This window comes from Aspergillus nomiae, assembly GCF_001204775.2.
Source record: "Aspergillus nomiae NRRL 13137 chromosome Unknown contig00074, whole genome shotgun sequence".
Classification (NCBI taxonomy): Eukaryota; Fungi; Ascomycota; class Eurotiomycetes; order Eurotiales; family Aspergillaceae; genus Aspergillus; species Aspergillus nomiae.
Genome location: NW_015378129.1, coordinates 1 through 24,314, shown reverse-complemented (window position 1 = coordinate 24,314; position 24,314 = coordinate 1). Strand labels below are relative to the sequence as shown.

The 24,314-nt window shown below is 50.7% G+C and overlaps 9 protein-coding genes across 9 annotated transcripts; 3 read left to right on the top strand and 6 right to left on the bottom strand.

Moving 5' to 3' along the window:
- Nucleotides 1-377: 377 nt before the first annotated feature.
- Nucleotides 378-1,763, bottom strand: ANOM_004122 (HET domain-containing protein; the record flags this gene model as incomplete). Its single annotated transcript, XM_015549379.1, has 1 exon — nucleotides 378-1,763. One exon carries the CDS (start codon nucleotides 1,761-1,763, stop codon nucleotides 378-380), a length of 1,386 nt encoding a protein of 461 aa, XP_015408585.1.
- Nucleotides 1,764-2,745: 982 nt separating this feature from the next.
- ANOM_004121 (NPP1 family protein) lies at nucleotides 2,746-3,553 on the bottom strand (the record flags this gene model as incomplete). The annotated part of the gene is made up of 2 exons (XM_015549378.1): nucleotides 2,746-3,244; nucleotides 3,333-3,553. 2 exons carry the CDS (start codon nucleotides 3,551-3,553, stop codon nucleotides 2,746-2,748), a joined length of 720 nt encoding a protein of 239 aa, XP_015408584.1.
- Nucleotides 3,554-5,106: 1,553 nt separating this feature from the next.
- Nucleotides 5,107-6,546, bottom strand: ANOM_004120 (acyl transferase; the record flags this gene model as incomplete). The annotated part of the gene is made up of 1 exon (XM_015549377.1): nucleotides 5,107-6,546. The coding sequence occupies one exon, from the start codon at nucleotides 6,544-6,546 to the stop codon at nucleotides 5,107-5,109; it is 1,440 nt and encodes a 479-aa protein (XP_015408583.1).
- Nucleotides 6,547-7,166: 620 nt separating this feature from the next.
- On the bottom strand, nucleotides 7,167-8,823 carry ANOM_004119 (cytochrome P450; the record flags this gene model as incomplete). The annotated part of the gene is made up of 3 exons (XM_015549376.1): nucleotides 7,167-8,082; nucleotides 8,133-8,576; nucleotides 8,639-8,823. 3 exons carry the CDS (start codon nucleotides 8,821-8,823, stop codon nucleotides 7,167-7,169), a joined length of 1,545 nt encoding a protein of 514 aa, XP_015408599.1.
- Nucleotides 8,824-11,127: 2,304 nt separating this feature from the next.
- ANOM_004118 (polytopic membrane protein) lies at nucleotides 11,128-12,539 on the top strand (the record flags this gene model as incomplete). The annotated part of the gene is made up of 5 exons (XM_015549375.1): nucleotides 11,128-11,274; nucleotides 11,352-11,456; nucleotides 11,507-11,904; nucleotides 11,966-12,030; nucleotides 12,118-12,539. 5 exons carry the CDS (start codon nucleotides 11,128-11,130, stop codon nucleotides 12,537-12,539), a joined length of 1,137 nt encoding a protein of 378 aa, XP_015408600.1.
- A 614-nt stretch (nucleotides 12,540-13,153) lies between these two features.
- On the bottom strand, nucleotides 13,154-14,799 carry ANOM_004117 (FAD-dependent oxidoreductase; the record flags this gene model as incomplete). The annotated part of the gene is made up of 4 exons (XM_015549374.1): nucleotides 13,154-13,654; nucleotides 13,708-14,078; nucleotides 14,152-14,423; nucleotides 14,504-14,799. 4 exons carry the CDS (start codon nucleotides 14,797-14,799, stop codon nucleotides 13,154-13,156), a joined length of 1,440 nt encoding a protein of 479 aa, XP_015408603.1.
- A 2,254-nt stretch (nucleotides 14,800-17,053) lies between these two features.
- Nucleotides 17,054-18,170, top strand: ANOM_004116 (prenyl transferase AtmC; the record flags this gene model as incomplete). Its single annotated transcript, XM_015549373.1, has 3 exons — nucleotides 17,054-17,380; nucleotides 17,435-17,787; nucleotides 17,846-18,170. The coding sequence occupies 3 exons, from the start codon at nucleotides 17,054-17,056 to the stop codon at nucleotides 18,168-18,170; spliced, it is 1,005 nt and encodes a 334-aa protein (XP_015408604.1).
- A 651-nt stretch (nucleotides 18,171-18,821) lies between these two features.
- Nucleotides 18,822-20,039, top strand: ANOM_004115 (FPP/GGPP synthase family protein; the record flags this gene model as incomplete). The annotated part of the gene is made up of 4 exons (XM_015549372.1): nucleotides 18,822-18,983; nucleotides 19,037-19,191; nucleotides 19,281-19,607; nucleotides 19,661-20,039. 4 exons carry the CDS (start codon nucleotides 18,822-18,824, stop codon nucleotides 20,037-20,039), a joined length of 1,023 nt encoding a protein of 340 aa, XP_015408601.1.
- Nucleotides 20,040-21,495: 1,456 nt separating this feature from the next.
- Nucleotides 21,496-24,039, bottom strand: ANOM_004114 (DEAD/DEAH box helicase; the record flags this gene model as incomplete). Its single annotated transcript, XM_015549371.1, has 1 exon — nucleotides 21,496-24,039. The coding sequence occupies one exon, from the start codon at nucleotides 24,037-24,039 to the stop codon at nucleotides 21,496-21,498; it is 2,544 nt and encodes an 847-aa protein (XP_015408602.1).
- Nucleotides 24,040-24,314: the final 275 nt, after the last annotated feature.

The following is a 24,314-nucleotide window of genomic DNA, read 5'->3' as shown; positions in this document are numbered from 1 at the left end:
AAACACGTATCCGAGGCCCAATCTGCGGGCAACGGTGCTCTGTTCGTCCCGTTCAATCAGCAACACATTGAGTACGATCACGCATTGCCGCACGGCCAAGAAGCTGGCGTCCCATGGAGGTGGGATACTATTGCCCGTACTGTCATAGAAAAGAAGGCCTTCAATAAACTCATCGATGCTTACCCCCATCGAACGTGCAAAGTCATACAGGTCGTATCTAAAATTGAGGCCATCAATATCGCCTATAGACAAAGCTACAAATTCTCCATCGCCAGCTGGCTCGCAGTACGACGGCACGACAACCACTCCCGCAACCATGCCGTCCTCCGACATTATGCGAAGCTTACCTGTTTTATGCAAAGAGCTTCCTGTACCTGCTAAAGGGAAAGACGCGGTCTGGCCGTGGAGAAGAATCCGGCCTTAGCAGAGGCAGCGGTCGCACGGTCCCGCTCAGGGAATATAGTATCAATATCATAGTTCCCCAGCGTGCTGTGCCAGTAAGCATCATAGGTTGGCCATCGCTCAGCCAGTGTGGCAGCTCTTGACCAATGCAAACCAGACTCAAAAAGACGCGAGCATTTGATGCTTCCAACCTCCCAGGCTACATCTATGGTAAAAAATAGGTTCTGCCTCCGGGCAATTTGGTGGTCCTTGACCAAGCCTCGACTCTCTCTGGATATGCCTCTTTCCCCCCAATCCTCATCTGGAGCTGGCGTACAGAGGATGATATTGGTCCCAGAATCCGTAGATCCTTCTGGCGTGGCCCAGACAGCCAGTGCAGCATTTGCTTTCAAAAAGCCAATGGGGCCAGAGTTGGAAGCCCAGGACCACGAAGGAAACATAGTGCGCATCCTAGAAGCGGTTCTATCCCCTGCTATATGCCATACAGCCGCTTTGTCAATCTGCTCGCGAGGATGTCCGTAGTAGGTATTGTCGCTGTATGTGGACCGCAGAACAGCTGAAAAGGCACGCAGCGCATCCTCCGGATATGATAAATCTCTCGCGTTATACTTTCCGAGCATTGTCCAGAATTTGTCCTTGGAAGGAAGTGTATACTCTGCCGGAACGCCAGAGGTCACATCTGATTTAATCTGGGCTCTCTTTATACCGACAGCATTCCGTTGCACAAAATGCAAGCCATAGTCGGTAAAGAAAAGAAAGCAATCAGAAAAGATAGCTTCTTGGAGTGTCCAGCCGCGAGTGGCCCATTTACTGAACTTGATACAGTCATGGATGTTCGGCATCAGGGTGGTGAACATGATGCCAGCTATTTCGACGACGTTTTGGACCTGTGGCCGACCCCTAGTCACGCCAGGCAACCCGCAATTTGCATTCTCGCCTGTCAATGCTACCAGGGAACATACAGCGTGTTGATAGATATCATGCATCTGATTAATCTGTTCTTGTAATACACACGGGTTTTTCTGGCTGATACAGAGCTGGTCAACCCAGAGATATTGCACTCCAAGCTTCTGACAGGCAATTATGGCGTCGCCAATGGTGGCAGGAAGGGCATCTGGGAGTGTGATATGTTCGACCTTCACTCCTCCAAAGACATAACTGAGGGCCAGGTATCTACACCCTGCCGGTGCGTCCACCACGCGATTCTGAAGGACATCAATGACCTTTAGGTTGCGTGGCAAGCCGTGGGGAGAAGGACATTGTTCGATCCATACGCGAGCATTTGTCCAATCGATATATCGGCTTGGGCCTCCGAGCGTATCTGGCGGTGGCCGATGAAGGTTGAGCAATTTCCTCCACATGGATGATGCGCGGGTGGTTCCAACATTGAAAATTGAGATGGAGACAGAAAAAAGCAGGACATCATCACTGCTACACAAGCGTAACCCCAAAGAACGGGAGGAAAGTTTGAGGATTGGCTTAACTCCCCAAAGATCATTTTCACTCAACCTCGCCACATTTCTGTGGGTAGCGATCGCGTCAAAAAGAAACCTGCAGAAGGAACATGACCTCCTGGCGTGCAACTCCTCTGGACGTCTGAGTTTAATCTCTACAATGCAGGGCGGTTTGAACTCGAAACACAAGCCCAAGTGTGGCAGCCTCAGATGGCGGCAGAACTGACAAAGATCAGGATATGTGGCTCTGTCTGCCTCGAAGCATCTCTCGCACGGGGAGTGGAATAGTTCATCGTGATATACACTTCCCCCTACTGCAGTGCCGGCATGCGAGCTGCATTCAATAGACGTGCAAAAGGCGCAGGTGGCGCTGTCTCGGCCGTCAGGGGCCATGGTGCATGTCGCACGACTTGCTTGTGGTCGCCATCGGGCTGATATAGGACAGCCTTTCTCCTCCTTCTATGAAGCTTTATTGGCTCAGATACCATGATCTGCGCCTTGGCACGCATACATAGTGCATCGACGAGGCTTCAACCTCTTCGCCCCACCATCATGTTGTAATGGCTAGAGAAAAAGCTTTATAGATATGAGGGGAATTCGCTGCTTTCACGGAATATTATTTGTGGTATTCAGTAGTGATCTGATTGCATATGGTAACTCTCAAACATATCTCTTGCTATGCGATCGAGTAATATCAGGCTAATTAAGCCATTCTCCAGCCCAATTACAGCTTGTTAGAGACATATATACATTTCTGACACCAATGCCCTGGGCTTATCCCGCGCTATGCTATTTCTCAACCATAATCAATCCAAGTTGCCGATGTTCCTGCAGTTAGATTGCCAGGAGCAGTGGATATCACTGCCCAGACAATGATAGCTCAATCTCCCTACAGAGCAGCCTTCTCTAGATTTCCCTGGAAAGTTGAGTCCTTGAATGGGACGGTGGCCTTGCCAAACTCGGCACTTTCCAATCCCTGCCTTGCGGCCTCGGGAAGAGACTCCCAGGCAATGAGTGGTAGATCGCGTCCAAGCGTATTAGTGAACTGCAGCTCATGGTTGGTTGGGAAGCTAGTAAAGTATTCCACCTTAGGTCTATCGCCCTCTCGCGGTGGGTTGTCCGTCTTCTTGTAGCTGCCGTGACCCGATGCGGCACCTCCCAGCAAGGTTGGGTTATCGTTGGCTGGATTGTTGACCCAGATAACAACATTCTCCCAGTCGTGGCGGTGCGCACCCGCCGATACTCCACTGTTGGGCATGTCCTTTGGCATATACCATGCGTACATGATACCGTAGCGCCCATTGTGCCAGCCACCGCGCACGTAGGTCTGCGCTTTGCTTTGGTCACGGCAACCTCCCGTTGCGCTACCAGTGTCTTGAAGCCCTCCACTACACAACAGAGGTTAGTGAATTCGCAACTTTCGTCTTATTCACAGTTCACCTGGGCCTTGTGTCTTGCGATGTAATATTGGCTTACCTCACATCACCGTTCTCGGCGACGGCCGGGTAGGATTGACAGCCGTGTGCAATGTGTAGATACGGCTCGAACTTCTTATAGGCGTTTCCAGTGGGAGTATTGGGGACGGTCTCGGGGAATGGAGTGATAGAGTCATGATTCACGACTTCGCGTTTCTCCATGGGGCTGCCCTGCACTGCAAGGGCAGTAGCCAGAATGGCCAGGATGTTTTTGGGAACCATCTTGATAGCTGGGAAGGAGGATATATTCTTGACTGGGTGTAGACACTGATTTGATTACCTGAGTCTGTATATTATGGGAAGATGGAAGAATCCTAGCTTATATACCTTTCCATAGACACCCGCCTCTTATATAGAACGCAATTCCCGACGTCTGCCAAGATTCATCAGGTAACGAAGGATCATGCCTAAGATACTAAATTGCTACGGGCGAGAGCATGTCCGAATGCCGGCTGCACCGAAGCCTCCGCCATGGTTACATGCCTACTAGCAGATCCTCCCGCAGTTTAGCTTGATCACGACATTCAATCACCATCAGTCTCAGTCTCTGGGTCTGGGTTTTAGGGTAACCACTAACCAACTTTCGCAAGGCGAGCATATTAAACCCCGAAACCCTTCCAACCAAGTGTTCTACTCGGCCTAATGTACTGGAGTCCGGATTTAGACATCTGCCTATTCCAAGTAACACACCTCGTCATCTAGCAGATGCCAGCAGTGACTTGAAACCAGGCAACTGCATGAGCATATGCAGGTACTGCCGATCACTTTCGGAACCGGAAAGAAGCCAAGGCCGGTTCATCCGTATCAATCGCTGTCTCCACTCTGGTATAGGTTTAGATTGAGAAACTATACCTCATGAGACGTGGGGACTAGAATTGAGTTCAAACGCTGAACGTATCTAACCGTGCATTGCACCACCACTATATGTGGTGATTGAGTTGCTTAGAAAGGTCACGACCCTAGACCCTCTAGGGATTATTAACTGTTCTTCAGTTCTAGGTAGATTAATCCGTCATCAATATGACTCTCTAGATACCTTTGCTGCCGCGTAGTAACCTGTATACGCCGACGAACCTTGTGCATGGGTCAAAACAATGCGAGAGAAAGTCAGTAACGATATGCCGGAGCTCTCATCCACAGTGAGAATAGCAACCTCTGTTCAACGCATATCCCTTCAGGCTTATCTTCGGCGAAACGCCGGCAGAAGATGTACTCTGATTGCCATGGCGTGGGGCCCTGTCCATCCACTCGTTGATCCTTCGTGTGTGGGAAACCTGTGAAATCTATATACAATGTCTGAGTGGGCCTACGGTGACTGGGGCTTGTAGCCTGAAGGATCTTCTCCTGTTTTGGAGTAATCTTCAACCTTACCTGAACAGCCGTACCTACCAGATGTGCAGAAGGATATCCGGTAGCAACCGGGACTTAGTTCCGAATGATGTGCTATCGAGTTCATTTCGAGCTACTATGAGGCTCAGTTTCTGCTTTGTATGTTCAATTATGAATGTGAGATGATCCCACTGCCCCACAGCTCGTGCGTGGTTGAGTCCATCGCCAGCAGCATTACCCAGCGTCATACTGGTCAGAGGACATACTACCACTAGCGATGAAGGCAGTCTTCTTCTATCATGAAGTTCATACCACTATATCCTCCAGGACCAGCATTCCGTCCGCTGTCGCAGTTTAGTCTGGGTACATATCACAAGAAGGCACCCACGGCTCAGGGTAAATACCGACACATCCAGACCCTCATCAACAGAGACCCATCATATCCCTTATTCACTATCAACACCCCGATACTCGAAGAACTGGGCAAATTCCGTATCGTTAATCAAGTCCTGCGCCAGCTCTTTCTCATACATTAGCGCAAACATATTACCCTCGTCAGAATCTGGGTTCGCATCGAGTTTGGGAGGGTACACCAGGTGCACGCCGACGGTGACACCCGGCCCCTGCTGTAAGTGACGATGGCAAAGCGGGCGGGCGAACCCGAAGTCCGCATTATTCACTTGAGCGTCGCGGTGGTCCGTTGTGATGATGGACATTGGTGGCTTCGAGTTAATGCGGATGTTGAGGTTCGTCTTGTCCTTGATGTGCGAGATCGCAGTCAGCGCAGCATCCAGGTTCTCCTGGGTTTGAGTACTGGTAATCTTGCGAATATAGGCCGCAAGCTCCCAGAGGGGCTTGTCGGAAATCACGTCCCCGTGAGTGAGCGGCGGGAAAGGCGCCTGGTCCGATAGTGCAGCCCAGAGAACATTGTGCTGGACTTGCGGATGAACAGGGGGGTTCGTCATTCGGCGACGCATATCCACGGCCTCACACCAGAACATAGGGGTTTCGAGCGGTATTCCAAAGACCGGCTGACGGAGGCGGGTTGTGGTCCGCCATATAAAGGCGGTGAAAGCGTCGTATGTTGAGATCCATGTTCCATCCTGCGGTGTCGCGAGCCGCTTTAGCTCAGCAGCCTTGCTCCTGGGAAGGTGGAAGAGCAGGCATTGTCCAGGCTTCTGATCCGGGTGCTGCCGCGGCGGATGGGGTCCGTCAACGAGCTCCTCCACGGGGGGATCTGGCTTGGAGACGATGGAAACGTCATTGCAGACTGGGTACCAGGTCGGGAACGGCGTCTGATGCTCCACGGCGTAGCAGTTGTCAGCAAGCTGCTGCACAAACCCCCTCCAGCCCATGACATCGTTGGCGTAATGGTGCATGTGGGAGATCAGAACAAACCCTCCACGGACAAAGTTGAGTAAGAAGGCCGAGGTGACCGGAGAACAGTCCGGATGCGCCTCTGGCTTCTCGCCGTATGTCATCGGCTCGATGCTCCAATGGTTGAAATCACCCAGTGTCATCCCAGCAAAACTCGAATTTTCCATGTCATCCAAGGAGGGGAACCGATCCGCATCGCTCGCAGCGTCCAGCCACTGTACAACAAACTGCACCGTGCTCTCCTTTCGTTTCACAAAGGAATGACCCCCATCGGAGTCTTTTTCGATGGTGCCACAAAGGTGGCCGACTTGGCCCAGAGTCCGCTCGAGACCCTCCTTGAGTACTGCAGCGGCCTTGGGCTTACTCCCATCCTCCAAGCGAAAGTAGATCGCGAAGTGGGTGTAGCAAAGGCCCGTCAGGTAGTCAAGCGTCGAGATTTTGTACCGCTCTTCCTGCGGGCTGGTCTCCCAGCCGTATGGGTGCAAGTAGTGTGTTTCCCGATGGACCATTTTGTGAGACGTAGAACGGTGACTTCAAAGAAGGATCGTTGTATTCCAGAGAGGAACAGAATGTCTCCAACCAACGCTCATCTTATGGCCCGCCTTAAATGCGGGGCTCTCAACCTGCTGCGCCTCACCAGATACAATATATCTGCGGCAAAATACCTTGGCAGTCGACACGAGGGCGATATCCAATAGCACCGAGGAAATCAGCGTCCACCTGTTGGCGCCTACTCACTGTGAAAATGTACCTGCAGGAGAGACAGGAACGTCGGATCACGCAATCGGTGGAAGTCCTAGCAATTGCTGCGACCGAACGATTGCCACGCACGTTAGACTGAATAGAATCAGGTACGATGAGTAGCGTCATGTATTGGGCATCCGATTCCTCTGCGAGCCTGTGTTAGCCTCTGACAGGTGCCGAATGATCAACATTCAGGACTGGGTTCGACCTATATACATTGACAAAGCTTCTTCTATATACATAGTTGGCGACATGTACATATGCCCCTTACATCGGAGATATCATAGAAACGGAGAAAGATGGCGATCTACTTCCGAAGCTCCATCGTATGGTCCGCTCGTAGCATTCAGGTGATGCGACTGCTAGAAGGGACCGAGACATCCACTTAGCCAGTGATCAGGCCAAAAGTTCCCTTTCCGGGCGTAAGCCGAAATCCCCATGTCGCCCCTGCAAACTTGGACGTCTCGGACATTTTGACCTCAACCTTCTCCGCCGCGGGAGGCAGCGATGCAGCGACTGCTTTCGTGTTTCCCTTGGGTTCGACCCATGTGTCCCGGACGGGACGAACGTCAAATCGCACCAGGATCATGGCAACCAGCGCCAGGATCTCGCCGGATGCGAAATGGCGCCCTGGGCAGATATGTGGGGATGAACCGAAAGACATGAAGCCAGACGCCTTGGATCGCTTTTCCACCGGATCGATCTTGCTGAACCGCTCTGGATCATATGTATCGGCGTTCGAGCCCCAGACGGAAGGATGCTTGTTAATCACTGCCGCAGGCATCAGAATAATGGACCCGGCTTTGACGAGCAGGCGATCATCAAGTAAGGTGTCCCTTTGAATAACACGCAGCTGCCCGGAATTTGAACGAGTACGGAGCGTCTCTTGAAACGTTGAGACGAGGATCGGACACTTCTCACGGATCTCCGCTAGGTCCAGGTTGTGAACGCCTGCGGAATCAATCGACAGGGCCCCGGTTTGGATCTCCTCTCGGATCTTATGAAGGAGTTCCGGGCGAGAGAAGATATCAAACAGGACCCAGAAGCAGGTCGGAACGGTATTGGACAGAATGCCCAGACCTGTGAACGCTTCCAAGCGCGCAATGTCCTCGAGAGTTGCCCCCGCCTCGTGCTGAACTTTCCATCGAGTGTACGCCAGCTGCGAAGAATCCAGATGCCCATCCGCTTGGTAGTATTGGACGAAAGCTTGGGTCAGTTGCTCTCTGCCTTTCCACGGTTTCCGTGCGGAGATCCAGGGAAGGGTGTTCATCATGAGCAGACTTAGATTCGACTCAATCGCCCTATCGACTGGTTAATTCCCAACGATACCGTGGAGAACACGAGAACTCACCAGAAAGCTTGTCGGTTGCTCTCGGACCGGTAAGGATTCAATGGGCCATAAATGGCATCTGTACTGGCGACCGTAACGGCATGGCAGCACCACTCGTAGAGATCCACCACCGTGTCTGGCTGCGATGCTAGCTGATTAATTATGGTATTGAGGGCCGTGATCATCTTTCCGTTCATTTGATCCAGTCCGCCGCCTAAGAGAGCGGGGTGCATGGAATCCGCGGTTCGCTGCCCCAGTCCCTGACCTCCAGACTCTTTGTCGCGAAGAAGCTGCATCCCGCGACCGTGGACACCGGCCCCATTCTCGGCGACATTGTCGAACAGAGGACCAAATGACATCGCGTTGCGGCTCCGTCGTACCGCGGAGACCAGCTCCGGCGATGCAATGATGTAGACCTTCGCATAGAGCATGTCCATCGTGAAGGCGGGGAGACGGTTTTTGCGGCTGTCGCAGTCATCAGTTATACGATTTCTCCTGTTGAAAAAAAAAAAATGGGAGTAACACACCTCGTCGTCGCAAAGTACTCGAGGCCATAGTACAGAAATGACAACAAATGGCCAACGAGCGGGATTGCGCTGGAGACCAAGGGTGGTTCACGGGGATCCAGTTTCCTTCGCTGGATGAAGAGTAACGTCGAAGCCAGAAGGCCCACCAGGAGGGTGAAGCCTACGATAGAGGAGATGTTCGACATTCTGCAGAGTGGATGTTGAACATGCTTCGGGTTGAATGGTGAACATTGGAGCCTTTATTGATTCGCGTTGCGATGGAAGTTTGGTTGACATCGGCCCATTGGGTTTAGCGTGGGGCTATGCCGCAGGAGCCTTAGCGTGGGCCTCGGAAGATCAATGTTCCTTTTCCATCGGGTATCGTTCGTCACATGTCCTTTGTCGTCTTTGTCTTCTTGTATGTATGTCAGCCCTATATCAACCACTCTTCCGACTCCATCGCATCATATGTTTAGTCTATTTCCAATGCCTTGAATGCAGCCGTCAGTGCCGGCAAAAGCTTGATTTGGATCCATTTCGCCTCCTTGCGGTATAGGTCTTGGCCCAGAGACGGTGCTATGCAGCGCTATCGACGGTAGTCGATTTGCTTCAGTCCAAATAATTCCTTCAAGTTTCGTCATACTCCCCTACTACAGACGGTCTCACAAAATCCAAGATATATAGAGTCTTTTATGCCCCACTGGCCGTCTTCTTGTGCTTGTATGATCGACATCCACAACGGATGCTGATCTAGTGGGTCTATATACACAGTCCGTGCGTGCGATCTGCATGGGTCACCAGGAAGGATGATTCATTCCTGTCAGCAACCAGGATGCAGGGAAACGACCCAAGATATAAGTGGGATTTACGAATTGAGTACCAGTCGCTGTAGTACGGTCACAAGCGACGTTGCAGGTATCTTATGCCTCATTTATGGGGACTGTTTACCGATCCTCGGTTGAGTGCTACCCCGATATATATAATGCATCATGACCGACTGAACCTGCCCCCGATATCCTCCCAGTTCAAATTAACACAAGCCCAACCTCAAAACACGGATACCTCTATAATGTCTTCCTAAATACTCTGAAAATATATTGAAAGCTACACTTGACACTTGGATGAGATCCATGAGAATAAATATGTTCTCCTCGATATCGCAAATCATAGACGCCGACAAGAATGTGAACATCATATAGTAGACCAATAGGTATATATTTGGCGCTATTACATGACCAATAACGTTAACATCGTAACATCTTGCCATGGACTCCAATGTGCAACGAAGCAGCGTACAACCTGGTGGAGACTTGAGCCAAAGCCGAGGTACTTCCGAGATTCGAACACGTGGCCAGAAGGAGAGCAAAAAGTAGGGTAGGATGCAGCACGTGGGTAGATTTGGTCATAGCACGACCTTAATTAATTTGAATTTTTTTTCGGAGATTTGTCTCAATTTATTTCGTGCCCTGACTTGTGGTACGATGAATTGGAGATTGAAATTGGAGTCTATGAAATCTAGAATACGGGGGATATTCGTTTAAGTGGTTGCAATAGAATTGTCCCGCCCAGGGAGGAGTGAGAGAGAACAAAAAATCTTGTAGTCTGCCACCACAAGGGGGTCTACTTGATCTGGGGAAATCTAGGGTATACATAGTCATGGACTGGAAGGCATGGCATGTCTCAAGATCAAGGTGATAAGCCGATACCAAGCACGCGGACAGGAGGCCAAAGCGTCCCACGATCTCAGATCTCTTGGGATTGAACTCGATGACTCCATCCGAAGGAAGTAGGGTAATCTCCGGCCCCACATGGAAGACTTTGCACCAGCACAACCTCGGCGAATAGGATTGAAAAATGAGCCTGATTCAGCTCGAGAATGAGGCGTGAGGTATCCGAGTTTGCTGCTGTCGAGACGGACTCGAGAAATCCAATTGCTTCTCCTACCTTGGCCTGGCTGGTAAGAGTATGGGTTCCGTCAAGTCAGGATGAACGAGGGCCACTCCCGGCAACTTGGCAAAATCTTCGCGGTTGAAGGATGAAGAGACAAAATCACGGCCAAAAGGGCGCCGGTATTAGCCTTCGGCATTGCCGTGAATGCCTCCCCAAAGCCTAGGCCCAAGCTTCGGAAACGCAGGATTGATTCAAACGGCCAACGGTAGCGAGCAGCCGGCTTCCATGATTGACTCAATCAGCTTCCCATCTTTGAGCCACGGACTCCACTTGCCACATGGTCTCGAAGCTGATGAGGTGGAGCCAGGTGAGAACTTTCCGATCGTGGGTCATGTCCCAAGAGACGGAAGTGTTGCATACGAACAATTTTTTAGCAACCCAGTCAGACTTTAAGACGACCCCAATTCCACTTGCCATTTTCTTCCTAGGCACCACCTGTGTTGATGAACCCCCCCAGGGACAATGACTTCCTAGAACCCTAGGTATTCGGCAGTTGTTTACCTTTCGGGCGCTCTGGATATTGAAGCAACTGTGTGTAGCAGCCGTCGGTTAAATCCACCATGGCAGAAGATCGAAGCTTAGAGGTGCGAGCAGTTGCGGCGGTCTTCCTCGCATTGGCTACAGTGGCTACGGCTCTCCGATGCTATGTACGCCTGGCGATTGTGAAGGCGTTCGGCTGGGATGATGCCATCATGTTATTGGCGTTGGTGCGTGTGGTCCCCGTAGTTGAACAGTTGGACAAGAGGTTCAAAATGTCTTTCTAACCTTTGTCTATGTGGAACAGGGATTCTTTGGCATGTTTTCCGGGTGCATGATCGGAGGAAGCTTATACGGGACCGGAAGGCACCTCACGGAACTTACGAATGATCAGAGAACAACCGCCATGGAGGTAAGCTTCTTACCTTGAGAGGTATTTTATGGTGCTAACGCAATCAGTAGTACTGGTTCTTATGCGACGTTGCCTACTGCCTCTCGTCTATCCTATGCAAGATCTCCGTCGGCATATTCCTCCTGCGTGTCACCGTGCACAAAGTTCATCGCATGGTGGTTTATGCGGTAACCACGTTGGCGGTGGTATTTGGGTTGATGTTTTTGATCCTCCTTCTCGCCCAGTGTAAACCGGTGAAGTTTTTCTGGATGCGATTATCCACGGAAAACCCAGTTTCCGGGTCCTGCATCAACATGACTGTAATCATCGTGGCTCTGTATATCTTCAGCGCGGTGTCCTTTATCTTTGACCTCACTGTGGGGGTTCTGCCCGTCTTCGTCGTGCGCAATTTGCAGATGCGTCGCGATCTAAAGTATGCCGTCGCCGGTCTTCTCGGCATGGCTTGCATGTATGTCACCACAAGGTCCTCGACAGTCCACCAACAGAATCTTCTAACACGTCTGCTTTAGTGCTTCCGTCGCGGTTCTGGTCCGGATGGCATATGTCGAGACACTTCGGGACCCAGATTTCCTATGTGAGACTTCCTTCAATCTGTCTTGCCGTGCCTTGTCGCACGGCTGAAGCAATCTGACAAGAACACTCACTGACATGTATTATCCAGACGCCACTGTTGGTATCGCCGTGTGGTCCAACATTGAGACCGGCCTGGGAATCTTTGCCGGTAGTCTGGCAACCCTCCGCCCTCTACTACGAATGATCCGCCCGGGAACTGGTCGATCATATAATAAAAATACCCCCTCAACTCCTGGATCACGTACGTGGCACAACTCATCGTTCCAGCGGAGCAACGCCCTGCCGTTGTCTTCTCTCACGACAGAAGAAGAGCGACAGCATAGGCTGAAAGGAAATGTGCGTGCCGGTACACCCATCGAGGCTGGACCGGGGATGTCGTCGTCGAGTGTTGCAACTGAAGATGATATTTCAGATCACGAATTGATCCTACCCAAGGATTCAGCAGACTACCAGTATCAGATCAACGTGCGGCGTGACTTTCACATCACGAGCAGCGAAAGCCCTGTTTGAGATGGGCATGCCACACATGCTATGAACCCACTAGATACAAATAATCATGACCTCAATAAAATGCAGACAATTTTGGCAGTTCTGCACTCACGCAACAAAGGTGCTCGTGGTAACCATATCGTGCTCACACACCATGATCTAGAGGAGATTTCTAGGGATGCCTGTCTCTGTCCGTCTCCAACGACATCACCACCGGCGCTGTATTCAGACCAGACAGAACAAAGCGACCGTCTGTGCTCATCGCCGGCCCGATTCAATAAAGATGCCTGGGCTACGCGTCTGGCCCATGGTGGCATGGGTATTGCCGCCAACCACATGTATATACAGCGAGGAGCTTCCTCGGAAATACCTAATTAATCAATAGAGGAACTCACATCATATGGTCGTTGCTCAACGATCCAATTCCATTTCGCTTCTAGGCCTTATTGTGAGACTAGAGATAATATTCACATGGGCAAGAACTGTAGGAAATGAGAGAAGACGCTGCGTTGTTATCCTACCATCCGTGGATCATCGAAGCGTCTATGGATCGGATAAAAGCTATGAAGTCCCTGTGTTTTTGAGGACGGTATATTTATAAGTATACCAACAAGCCTATGGAGCTCTAACTAGCATCACTTGGTCGATCTGGAAACCAGTGAATTACTCCACAACCATGGAAGAAGACGCCCGGGCGAGTGCAGACCGAAAAAGATAACAAGAACAAGCAGCATCAGTATCCACAAGGGAGCAGATCTTCTTTCCTTCCGACTCCACTGCTGCCATCCGGGCCCACTGCGCGAAGGAACTGGGAGAAAGCTGATTGTGGGACTATCAGCGATGGATTTTGAAGCTAGATCTGCTGGTAGAGCCCTCATATGGGGGACTATATATCGTGCAAAAAGGGACTTCACGATACCGTCTCGTGCATGGAGCCGAACTAGAAATCGGGAATCCTTGTAGATCTTGTTGACACGGCTAAAGCGCTCAGACTGGAATTCACGAAGAAGTTGCTCCAGCGCTGGCCGTGAGAGCTTCTTGTATTCATTCCTCGAGAGCCTATCGTACAGCAGATTGGTTAAGACTGCGGCGTCTTCGATGGCAGTATTCGCTCCTTGTCCGATGTTTGGCGTCATCTGCTATAATGTTATTCGGAGCTCGCCAATTTGACCAGGGTTGTTGCCCTTACTTTGTGCATACTGTCCCCAATACAAACAATACGGTCCGCATGCCAGGTGCTAAAAATATTCTCCTCTAATGCTGTCATAGACATAACTTCCCTATTCTCCCAGACCTGGCCGAAAGTGGCCCCGTTCGTCAGTGAGAAGTGAGCGACTTTCTCACATGTACGTACAGCATCGGCGCTAGAAAACCGCACTGTGTCCGGGTACGTGTAGGTGTCATCTAACCTTTTGATCACGAACCAGAACACCCGTCCACATTTCCCCTGGATGGTGATAATGGTCAAGCGGTGATGAAATGCATTCACTTGGTCTCCGGCATCTAGCCCTGGAACGGGCGAGGAGATGCCGAAGACACAGGCGTACTCGACCTTCATGCCTTTTATAGAGTGAAGTAGTCAGTGATTGAGCGTCATGAAGCTATCCAGGGTATACAGCACAGTATTACTGACTTCTCCTTTCCCGCTTCGACACCCGCCCAAGCTCCAGCGCGTCTGCCAATTTCCACATCTCAGAGCGGATGACGCTATGGACACCATCAGCACCGACCACTAGGTCCCCAATATACTCCTGTCCGGAGCTTGTGACAACTTCAATGTGGCTATCTAGCCGTCGGATATGTGTTACCCGGGAATTTGTATGAATATTTGACTGCTCCGGGTACGATGTGTGCAGAATCTCAAGAAATTTCTGTCGATCTAAAAATGCAATGGGATATCCGAATCTGAATTCCACTCGAGATACCTTGTCAGCGAGTTCTATGATTTAAAAGCGTTGGGCCACATCTCTTTGTGTATCACTGACCTTTCATTGACAATTTTAGGATAATTGATACAGAAAGAAAACCCGCCAGGGTATGTGATAGTAGCCATGCTGAGAGGATGGGTCATCTTCTCCACAGCATCAAAGAGTCCCAATTGATCAAGGATACGTGCCCCATTGGGGATGATACCAATTGAGGCCCCCACCTGTGGTGAGAGATCTGGACTTTTTTCGAGGACAACATGGTTTATTCCCGCCTGTTGGAGACAATGGGCCAGGGTGAGTCCAGCGACAGATCCTCCAACAATGATCACTCTGAATTGATCTTTATCACACATAACGGAAGGTACGTGTAGGTACTAGCGTAGAAATAAATGGCTTTCGAGACTAGAAAATACTCTAGGGCCAAGCTGCGTGTGACAGCGAAGAACAGGAGGGTAGACAGCCGACAAGGAGCTAACCAAGCCGTGACTTAGTGGCTACCTGTACCTCACAGGGTATAGAATGTATGCGATATGTAACACGATGGTTACAAGTCTAACACAAATTGCAAAGTTCAAACTGTCGTTTTTGTGGATCTTGTGGTGGGACCGATGGTAAAATGGCAGCTTACCACTTATGTGGTGTATCTCAGCTCCCACGGTCCTCAGCCAACAAAAGGACTCTTACGTTCGCCAGGAGATAGCTATTGCAAACCAGGCTGCCGGAGAATCGCATCGGCACGGGGTCACTGGATTGGATGCACGGATGAGCTGTCATTGGACTTCAGGACTTCCGTATCCGCACTTGTTGAAGGGGTCACCATGAAGATATTAGGTAAATCAGGTTATCAATGGCGCATTAGGCGAGAATGTCAAACTCACATTTGATACGACTACGTCTTATGCATCATCTATCAGCCCAATGTCTACAAAGAGAAGCTGGAATACGGGTCTGGCGTGATCAAGAGAATGTTCTCCTGGGTCTTAGGAGACCGCGGAAGTTCTTGAAGCTGAATTGTTCGGTGAAGCCAATAAACGCCATTTAGCTACCACGGATCGTATACATACGGGTCCAATGGTTGCATGTGAGGCAGCCCTGGTCCAAATGGTGATGCCTGTACAACACCGGATGTTGGACATCCTATTAACCGTTAACTCCCCACACCACAAACTGACACGATGTGAGCGATATCTTGGGTGAGACAGTGACCTGGCCACTTCTAAATCCGCCCAATCTCCAACAGTAAGCGGGTGACTCAAGCTCGGATATCCATGCGCCCATTGTTCCCACCGTTCACTTTTCCGGACTTGCCGGCGTAATAGAGGAACGTACTATACGGTCTATCCGTTCAGAAAAAGGAAAGAATAGATAAGACAAGAGTACGATGAAAAGATACAATAGAAACAAATAGGAGGATTCCTCGCCAAGCGAACGCCCGTCACCAGTGCGGCGGAAGAATCCCACCAATTCCATACTTCCACAAGATTGAGGCATTGGGAAATCTGGGCCAACATTGGTCAGGAGTGAGATGAAAGTGTGCCATGATGGAGGCTACACATACCAAATTGTATACGAGCCCACACGGGTACTTTCATTGACGAGCCATGGGAGTCTGAAACGCCAGCTCTGGACCAATCTCCACTGCGGAGGCAGGATTCCCAATCGGGCACCTGATATCTCTGTATACGAAAATAATAAGGAAGTTTGGCATCGCCTAGGGTTGGCCATGTGCCTACTTATCGAGAAAGCGATAGACTACCAATCAGATCACTGTGAAGCTTATAGCAAATCCACTCCAGCTCATGGTTCTGGGTATGCAGATAACGTCGTATGCAGTTCCTCTGTAATATTGGAGTATAGTGACGTCTTCGTAATGCCATCTGAAGGGCCTTGGACTAATTTGTAGATCATTCGCACGTAGCTAGTGGCCCACTCAGCTCCCATACAGATAACGAAGACATCGCCTGTCTATGATACCCCGTGGTCAGATGCTCCTCCAAGTCCTGCCAAATACGTCCCTGGTATTTCTTGAAATATAGCAAAAGGTATATTCGATGATATAGTTTGTTAGTGATGGAAGGATCCGCGATAGGTTCTCGGCAACCATGGATAATGCCAGGTAGTTATGGTGACATCCTAACGATCGATGATAATGGAAGGGTCCCTTGTTTGACCACAGCGTAGTATGTCTAGATTTGATATTCCTAGATGTTCACAGAGGACGAGATATACTGATGTGTGACCATGCGGATCGTACCCATGTTGCGAGCTGACCCTGCTGGCTCAGCTTATGGAATATCACCTCATGTCTATACAAGGTCTACGTGTTATTCGCATCACGTTCCAGTCGGTGCCTGAATCTTAGTGCCACTGACGCCAATGTGCTCAGGCAACTACTAGTATAACAGCTATACGTCTAGATTGGTAATGCATTATGATATATGCAAGACGCCATGCTGGCCGACTTTTGACGTTACATCTAATCAAGATACTGCAGTATATCCAGCGCTACCCACCACGCAAGCAAGCAAGACAAGGGGAACTGGAATATCCTTTCTTTTTGGTTTTGGTGTCGGCGATCCTACTACAATCATTAGTATCGTTGCCATCATGGGCTTCCTTCATGGCTTTCTCTCCCAGCCGACAACTTATGCTATACTGGCCTTGGTGGTTATTCCGGTCACAGCTCTGGCGTGGGACAGGCTGCCGGGTTTGCTGCCTTCTGCAAAGAGGTTATTGGTCGGCAAAAAGAATCCCTCTGAGATAACCTCAATGGAGTGCCCTTATAGTTACATCCGAGAGATATACGGAATGCATCACTGGGCACCCTTCGTTAACAAACTCTCTCCCAAGCTCCAGGCAGAGAGTCCGGCAAGGTACCACATGATCCTCGAGATCATGGATGGAATTCATCTTTGCCTGATGCTTGTTGATGATGTATGCCAGATAACTCCATGAAAAAGTCTTTTCCTCACTGACATGGGCTCGCAGATTAGTGACAACAGCGACTATCGGAAAGGGCGTCCCGCAGCCCATCGCATTTATGGTCCTTCAGAGACAGCAAACCGAGCGTACTATCGGGTAACCCAACTACTGAATCGCACCGTGCACGAGTACCCAGAGCTTGCACCTTGGCTGCTGCAATGCCTCGAAGAGATCCTACAAGGACAAGACCTCTCACTTGTCTGGCGTCGGGACGGCCTCTCTGCCTTTCCCGTCCAGCCAGAGGAGCGAGTGGCGGCATATCGCCGAATGGCATATTTGAAGACAGGTGCCCTCTTCCGCCTAGTAGGGCAGCTTGTACTAGAGAATCCATCCTACGATGATACGTTGACTACAGTAGCGTGAGTCGATCAGGAGAGCTAGTTCTGTGCATGCATCGTTAACTTATGGCCTTCCTAGATGGTATTCACAACTGCAAAACGATTGCAAGAACGTGTACTCCTCCGACTATGCAAAAGCCAAGGGAGCTATTGCCGAAGACCTACGCAATGGCGAGCTTACTTACCCAATTGTTGTCGCCTTAAATGCTTCTCAGGGACACCATGTGGCGCGAGCTTTGGAGTTTCGATCGCCACATAATATCCGACAAGCTCTACGAGTGATTCAGAGTCAACAGGTCCGACATGCATGTCTCACTGAAATGAAAAAATCTGCAGTTTCGATCCAAGACTGGCTCGCACTCTGGGGACGAAACGAGAAGATGGACATGAAGAGCGAAAAATAATACGGGGTAATCCTTGCTAGTAGGCAGAAAGTTCAGCAGTATGCAGGTAGTGAAGATAGGTGTTTTGCTTTAGTCTATCAATAACAAGCCCGGAATGAGTGACTTGTATTTTACTGCCTTCCACAACTTAGAGCGGCTCCGTTATTTCCATGTAGAAGACAGCAGCCATTCTATTGTCACGAGGAGGGCATAAACATGGACCGTACAAAAAGGAGACTCACTAGAGCAGACCATGGAGCCTGACCTTGCCCGCATATGCCGAGATATTTGCAGAAGCCACAGGAGTCAAATATCCCGTCACCTGTTCCATACAGCTGACGACCGGGCAAGGAGAGCCTGTCGACCGTAGTCTAGTACAATGATCCTTGGGCCAACGAGATGCAGGCCAGAGATAGCCGGTAGGGTTCCCCATATCTGACAAGGCAAATAGCAGACTGCTGATAATGGATGTGACGGTGTAATCTTACCCTGCGCTTTCCCCTTAATCCACCCCGCGTAGTCGTTATATATAGGATTTTACTACCTTTCAACTCCCAAAGGGCTTTCCTCCAGCCTAGTATTTCCTGGTACTATCGCCATCTTTAACCCTGCATTCCACGAATTCATATCATTTGCTACGATACCCTCCTTGCCAAACCCCAACTTGTCAAGATGATTTCAGGCGTACCAGATCGTTGGAAGCTTGTTGCGCCTTCTTTCTCTTCAACGCTCAATGCAAGCTATCCCACTCCGAGTCCATTGTCAACCGAGTCCATAGATACTAGAGGTTCATCCCCCCAGATGCCGGGGTCTACGCCGGTCGACAAAGAGAAAGTGCGGACACCCATACTACTCCTAGAGATGTGACAAGCTAACGAGGCATGCAGATTATTTGGGGGCCTGTTGACTATCTATTAAAATATCCTGGAAAGGATATCCGTCGCAAGTTCATGCAAGCCTTCAATGAATGGCTACGAATTCCAGAGGAGAGGTTAAACATCATCGCGGAAATTGTTGGTTTACTGCACACAGCGTCACTCTTGTATGTGTCCGTCCACTGCTAAAAGAATATCGTATGGCTTGTCAGTCGCACTCCTGCTAACCTTTTCTTGCATATGTGATTTCTTGCAGGATCGATGACATTCAAGATTCATCCAAGCTGCGACGAGGGATACCTGTAGCCCATTCCATATTCGGTGTCGCACAAACTATTAACTCCGCGAACTACGCCTACTTTGCCGCCCAGGAGAAGCTCAGAGAGCTCAACCGCCCCAAGGCGTACGAAGTCTTTACTGAAGAGCTACTCCGCTTACATCGGGGGCAGGGTATGGATCTATATTGGCGAGACTCCTTGACCTGTCCCACTGAGGAAGAGTACACCGAGATGATTTCGAACAAGACGGGCGGTCTTTTCCGGTTGGCAATCAAGCTTATGCAGCTGGAGAGTGAGATATCGAGGTGGGTCTCTCTCTACATATTCTTTGAACTGCCAGGATCGTTGACCAGAGTAGCGATTTCCTCGGCCTTGTCGATCTGTTGGGCATCATCTTTCAGATCCGTGACGACTATCAGAATCTTCAAAGTGACTTGTACAGCAAAAACAAAGGGTTCTGTGAAGACCTCACGGAAGGTAAATTTTCTTTTCTGATCATCCACAGCATCAATAGTAACCCTGGCGATCAACAACTGCTCAATATCCTCCGGCAGCGCAGCGAGGAGGAGTCGGTGAAGAAATACGCCGTGGAATATATTCGGTCCACAGGATCTTTCGACTACTGTCAAGAGCGACTGGCATCCTTGCTGCATGAAGCAAAGATGATGGTCAACGTACTAGAAGAGAACGTTGGGTTTTCCAAGGGAATCTATGACATCTTGGCTTTCTTACTCTGATGCCACGTCTCATCGGAATCCGGGGAAAGCTGTCGGTGAAGGCGAATGTAACCACGATAGTTCTAAACTACCATTTGGAATCATCTTCGAGTTCAGGACTCCCCCGTAGTCAAATGGAGAGCCATAACTATCGTTTCCCATTCCAGCAATGCTTCCCCTCCTCCTGTACCGGCTGTGCTCTCGACTGGCCTAATCACGACGAGCCCGGATGTATGTTACACCATTGTAGCGAGTAGCGCAGGTTATTCGAAGTTCTTGCGATCGAATATGACATCGACCAGACACCCCTTCCTCTGAGAAAAGTAGTTCCAAACTGACCTGAAGGTATTCTCATTGGACGGTCGATGACAGCGATGCAGCACCACTATCAAGGTTGCGTAAGGATGGGAAAAACGTTCATAATCGACCCCTCGTATACACCAAAAGGTCGTTTCATAATCCGCATACACGAGTTGTTCGATTTCAAATCGGGCTATGCCGTGGGTATCAACGAAGAAGGCACTGGGAAACGACCATCTTACATGGGTACTTTTACCCAAATAGGTTATTCACACGTCCATGTAGCGCAAAGGGCTTCCCATTGTATCTAAAACTACCCTAACCCCCAATCACACTTTTACAGTAGGGGTCGGCTGTACTGCGCATATTCCATAAGAGAGGTTCCATAGACTACATGGAGAGACAAGGTAGAATCAGGCCAACATATAAACATTGCTAGAGATCATGGGGCGCCTACAGAGCCGTAAGATGAGGGTAGTGGAGACTGAGGAGTTTAAAAACGTAGCCGGCCTCCAGCCTGGGCTAAATACATTGAATCGCGCAACTGGCCGCGCTCTAGAAGCATGGAATTTTGAGAGGATTCGATGAGATAGCCAAAGAGAACGTTTGCTGATATTGACCACTACTGTGGTGGCTCACGTAGTGTTCATAAACCAGACGCCCCCGACAAAGTCGGTAAGACATGGAATAAACCTTGGTATACCCGTGTTCTGCCTGAGGCGTCCATGCCGATGGGTCAACTGGGACCTCAATCGGCTGGTACCTGATCGAAACTATCACTTCGTATACTTGAAGCAGTGAAGTGCCTCATTGCTATTACTAAATCGCCATATTCATTCCTGGACTGGGAAAACAGATATTGAAAAGGAAACTTAGTGCATTCTCTGTCAAGTCTAAATACATTTGAGATGGCACAGATCTGGTGGCTTTGCAACGCTAAGCTGGCCGATTTGGCGTCACCCTGTTCCTGGACCCTGGACTCTGGAAAATAGCTAGAGCGGCTGCTTTAGCACGCTGGCTGTCGGTTGACAAACTTTTGACGAGTTCTTCCAATTCACGGTGAGTCTGAGCTGTGCCGCAGAGCGGGAGACAAAGCTTGGGATGCTCTGGATAATTTGTCTTGCAGCCCCTGATCTCGGGGAGATTCAAATGGCCTCGAACCAGGGTGACGATGACCTTACTGCCCCACTTTTGGGTTGACAGTATAATATTTGGCCCGCTTGCCCAGAGAGCGACCGGCCACGTCGACGTACCGGTATAATTTGCCGGCATCCATTGTAAAGCTGCGCCCGCCTACCCAGTCCCAGTTGCCAACCACGTACTGGACGGTGCGTGCCCTTGACAACATTACGTTCGTCCGCTTCACGGACTGGAGGAAGCCGGCCGAGCCCGAATTGCGCGTGATTAGGACAATCACGGCCTGCGCCTCCGACCCTTGGGAAGCGTCAACAGTTTGGACCCTGGGGCAGGGCGCAGCATCGGGATGCCTCTGCTCCCAAAGCTTCTTTACCAGGGCCACTTGAGCCCGGTATGGGGACATAATTAGAATTTCCTGGCAACCTCTATCGACGAGGCTTCGGGCCAGGGCGACCCCAACTTCGGCTTCCATGGAGTGGGATAAGGATCCCGACGGATCCTTCTTCGTATCACCTTCAACGTGTGCCAGGTGAAGGAAGTGCGACAAGCCTGGCAGAGTCCAGGTTCTGTTGCCCTGTCGGACAACCAAGGGGTTTCGCGGGTTGATCCCGACGTTGACACGGGGCGCAGCGTACAAGGCTTGAACCTGGCCGTCGTAGTAGGCGACCGAGGTCGGTTGGTACAGGATCGTGTGGGACCTGTACGACACGTTCAGCAACGTCTGATGATACTTTTTGTTGATCAGACGTTCGAAGGCGGATATCGCCCATGCCATCTCACCCTGGCGAGTAAAGACAGGAGGCGACAATTGCCTGTGGTCCCCGACAAAGAGTACGCGAGCATCAATCTTCAATTGACCCAGGATGTAAAAAATTTCAGGGTCTCGGAAAAAGCTCGCCTCATCAAAGATGACGAATTCGGGGTTGAACTCGCGCCGAACCATCTCCCGCACGTTCAGCGGCAAGGTTACCACGATCTGAACATCTTTCATGATGTTCCTGATGAGTTCCTGGCGCTGGTGGTTGAACTCCTTAAACTTCCTCTTCACCCGGCCCGAGGCTTTAATATCCTGAATGCCGGCAAGGAACTCGCGGTATTTGCCAGGCGCCTTCTTTGCACAAGCAATCATTCGCTCAACATCGTCGCTGGGCTCAGTGACGGCGGCAAAAAGCCGGGCCTCGGAGTCTGCTCTGCCACGCAGGCGTACAAGCATGTCCATGCGGTACTTCTCGTGGTCGAATGCAGTGCACAATTGGTTCATCACAGCGGCTCCTGCTGCGTGGGTCGGGACTAGGACGGCCAATTTGACCTGTCCGACCGACCCACGGGCGAGGATCTGGGTGACGAGCATAGCTGCTGCGGCAATTGTCCTTGTTTTACCAGTGCCTGGAGGCCCAACCACCAGGGAGAAGGAATGCGTCAGCAGCTGAGTAGCTGCTTTGGTCTCTGCCTCATTCAGACCCCAGCTCTCTGGCACCAGGGAGTTGAGATCAGTGAGCGAGGTGTCCCATGGGTCGTGGGTATTGACCCGGGGGGTCGAAGCAAGGAACATGGACCTCAGCGGAAGCTTCTTGTTGCTCTCGCTGGGGATTGTCGCCTCTTGGTTCTCGAACTCACGACACATGGCATCGAAGCTTTCCTCCCCCCAGTGCTCAGAGAGCTTTCTGGTGGCGCTCAGCATCTGCATCTGCACCATCGGGTTGGCCACCTGATGGACCTTAACGTCGTCCTCCTCGATTTGACCGATGAACTTGATATCCACTTGATTGAGGAGGACGGCATGGACTGGGGCATCAATCAAGCCTGTCCACTTAGGGGAGGTCTCGGTCACTGATGCCATCCAGTCCTCCGGGGCGCCCTTCTCGCCAGGAATATGATAGTCCTTGGCCTTTTCTTGGTTAAACCATTCCTCGCCACGGAGTACTAGAGTGCACCCTCTGTACAGGCGAAACGGACGTTCTTCCTTGGGCCATATCCCCAAGAGAATTCGGTCCGCAACTGCAACACTCTTGACTAGGCAGCCACGAACACCGAGGGACTTATGCTCTTCCTCAGCCTCGTTGTTGATAGCATCACGATTGAGAGTTATATAGGCAGTCTCCGCTTCGGAAAGCGTGAATCTGTCGCCGCGAAGGGCCTGGCAGACCAACTCAGATTGCTTTGCCCATAGCTTGGCACTGGGCAAACCCAGGGCGATCACAACAACCTTATTCAGCAAGGGCGCTGCTGCCAGTGGGTATGTAGATGCCTGTGGTAGATTGCCTGCCTTTTCAGTGTCGGCTTCGCCCACCAGACCGAGGTTGGACTTGAAGGTGTACACCAGCTCGTTCTCCTTCGTCTCAAGTGACACAATGGTAACTTCGTTCACATGGAATGTGATGTTCCAGAATGAGCGACTGCGGCCCTGGTCGGTGGAGGCACCCTGCCGGAGCTTGATGAATGCCGAGGACAGCATCAGACTGATTGCGGGATCAGTTGCGATCTCTTCGGCCATCGTAGTTTCTTCGTCCGAGCCATGATATTTAATGGACTTGACCGGGAACTTGACGGTGGAGCTTCCTTTGCTGAACAGAGGTTGAGGCATTTTGCCGTAGTGGGATCAGCTACTGCTGTTTGAATTGGCGAATGCGGCGAGAGGCGAGGAGGGTGAGGAAGGCGAGGAAGGCGAGGAAGGCGAGGAAGGCGAGGAAGGCGTTGGGTAACGCCGTAGTGGGATCAGCTACTGCTGTGTCCCTTGGCGAATACCGCAAGAGGATGAGAGGGCGAGACGCGAGGAAGTCGATGGGCAAACGCCGTAGTGGGATTAGCTACTGCTGTGTCCCTTGGCGAATACCGCAAAAGGCGAGGAAAGCGAGGAAG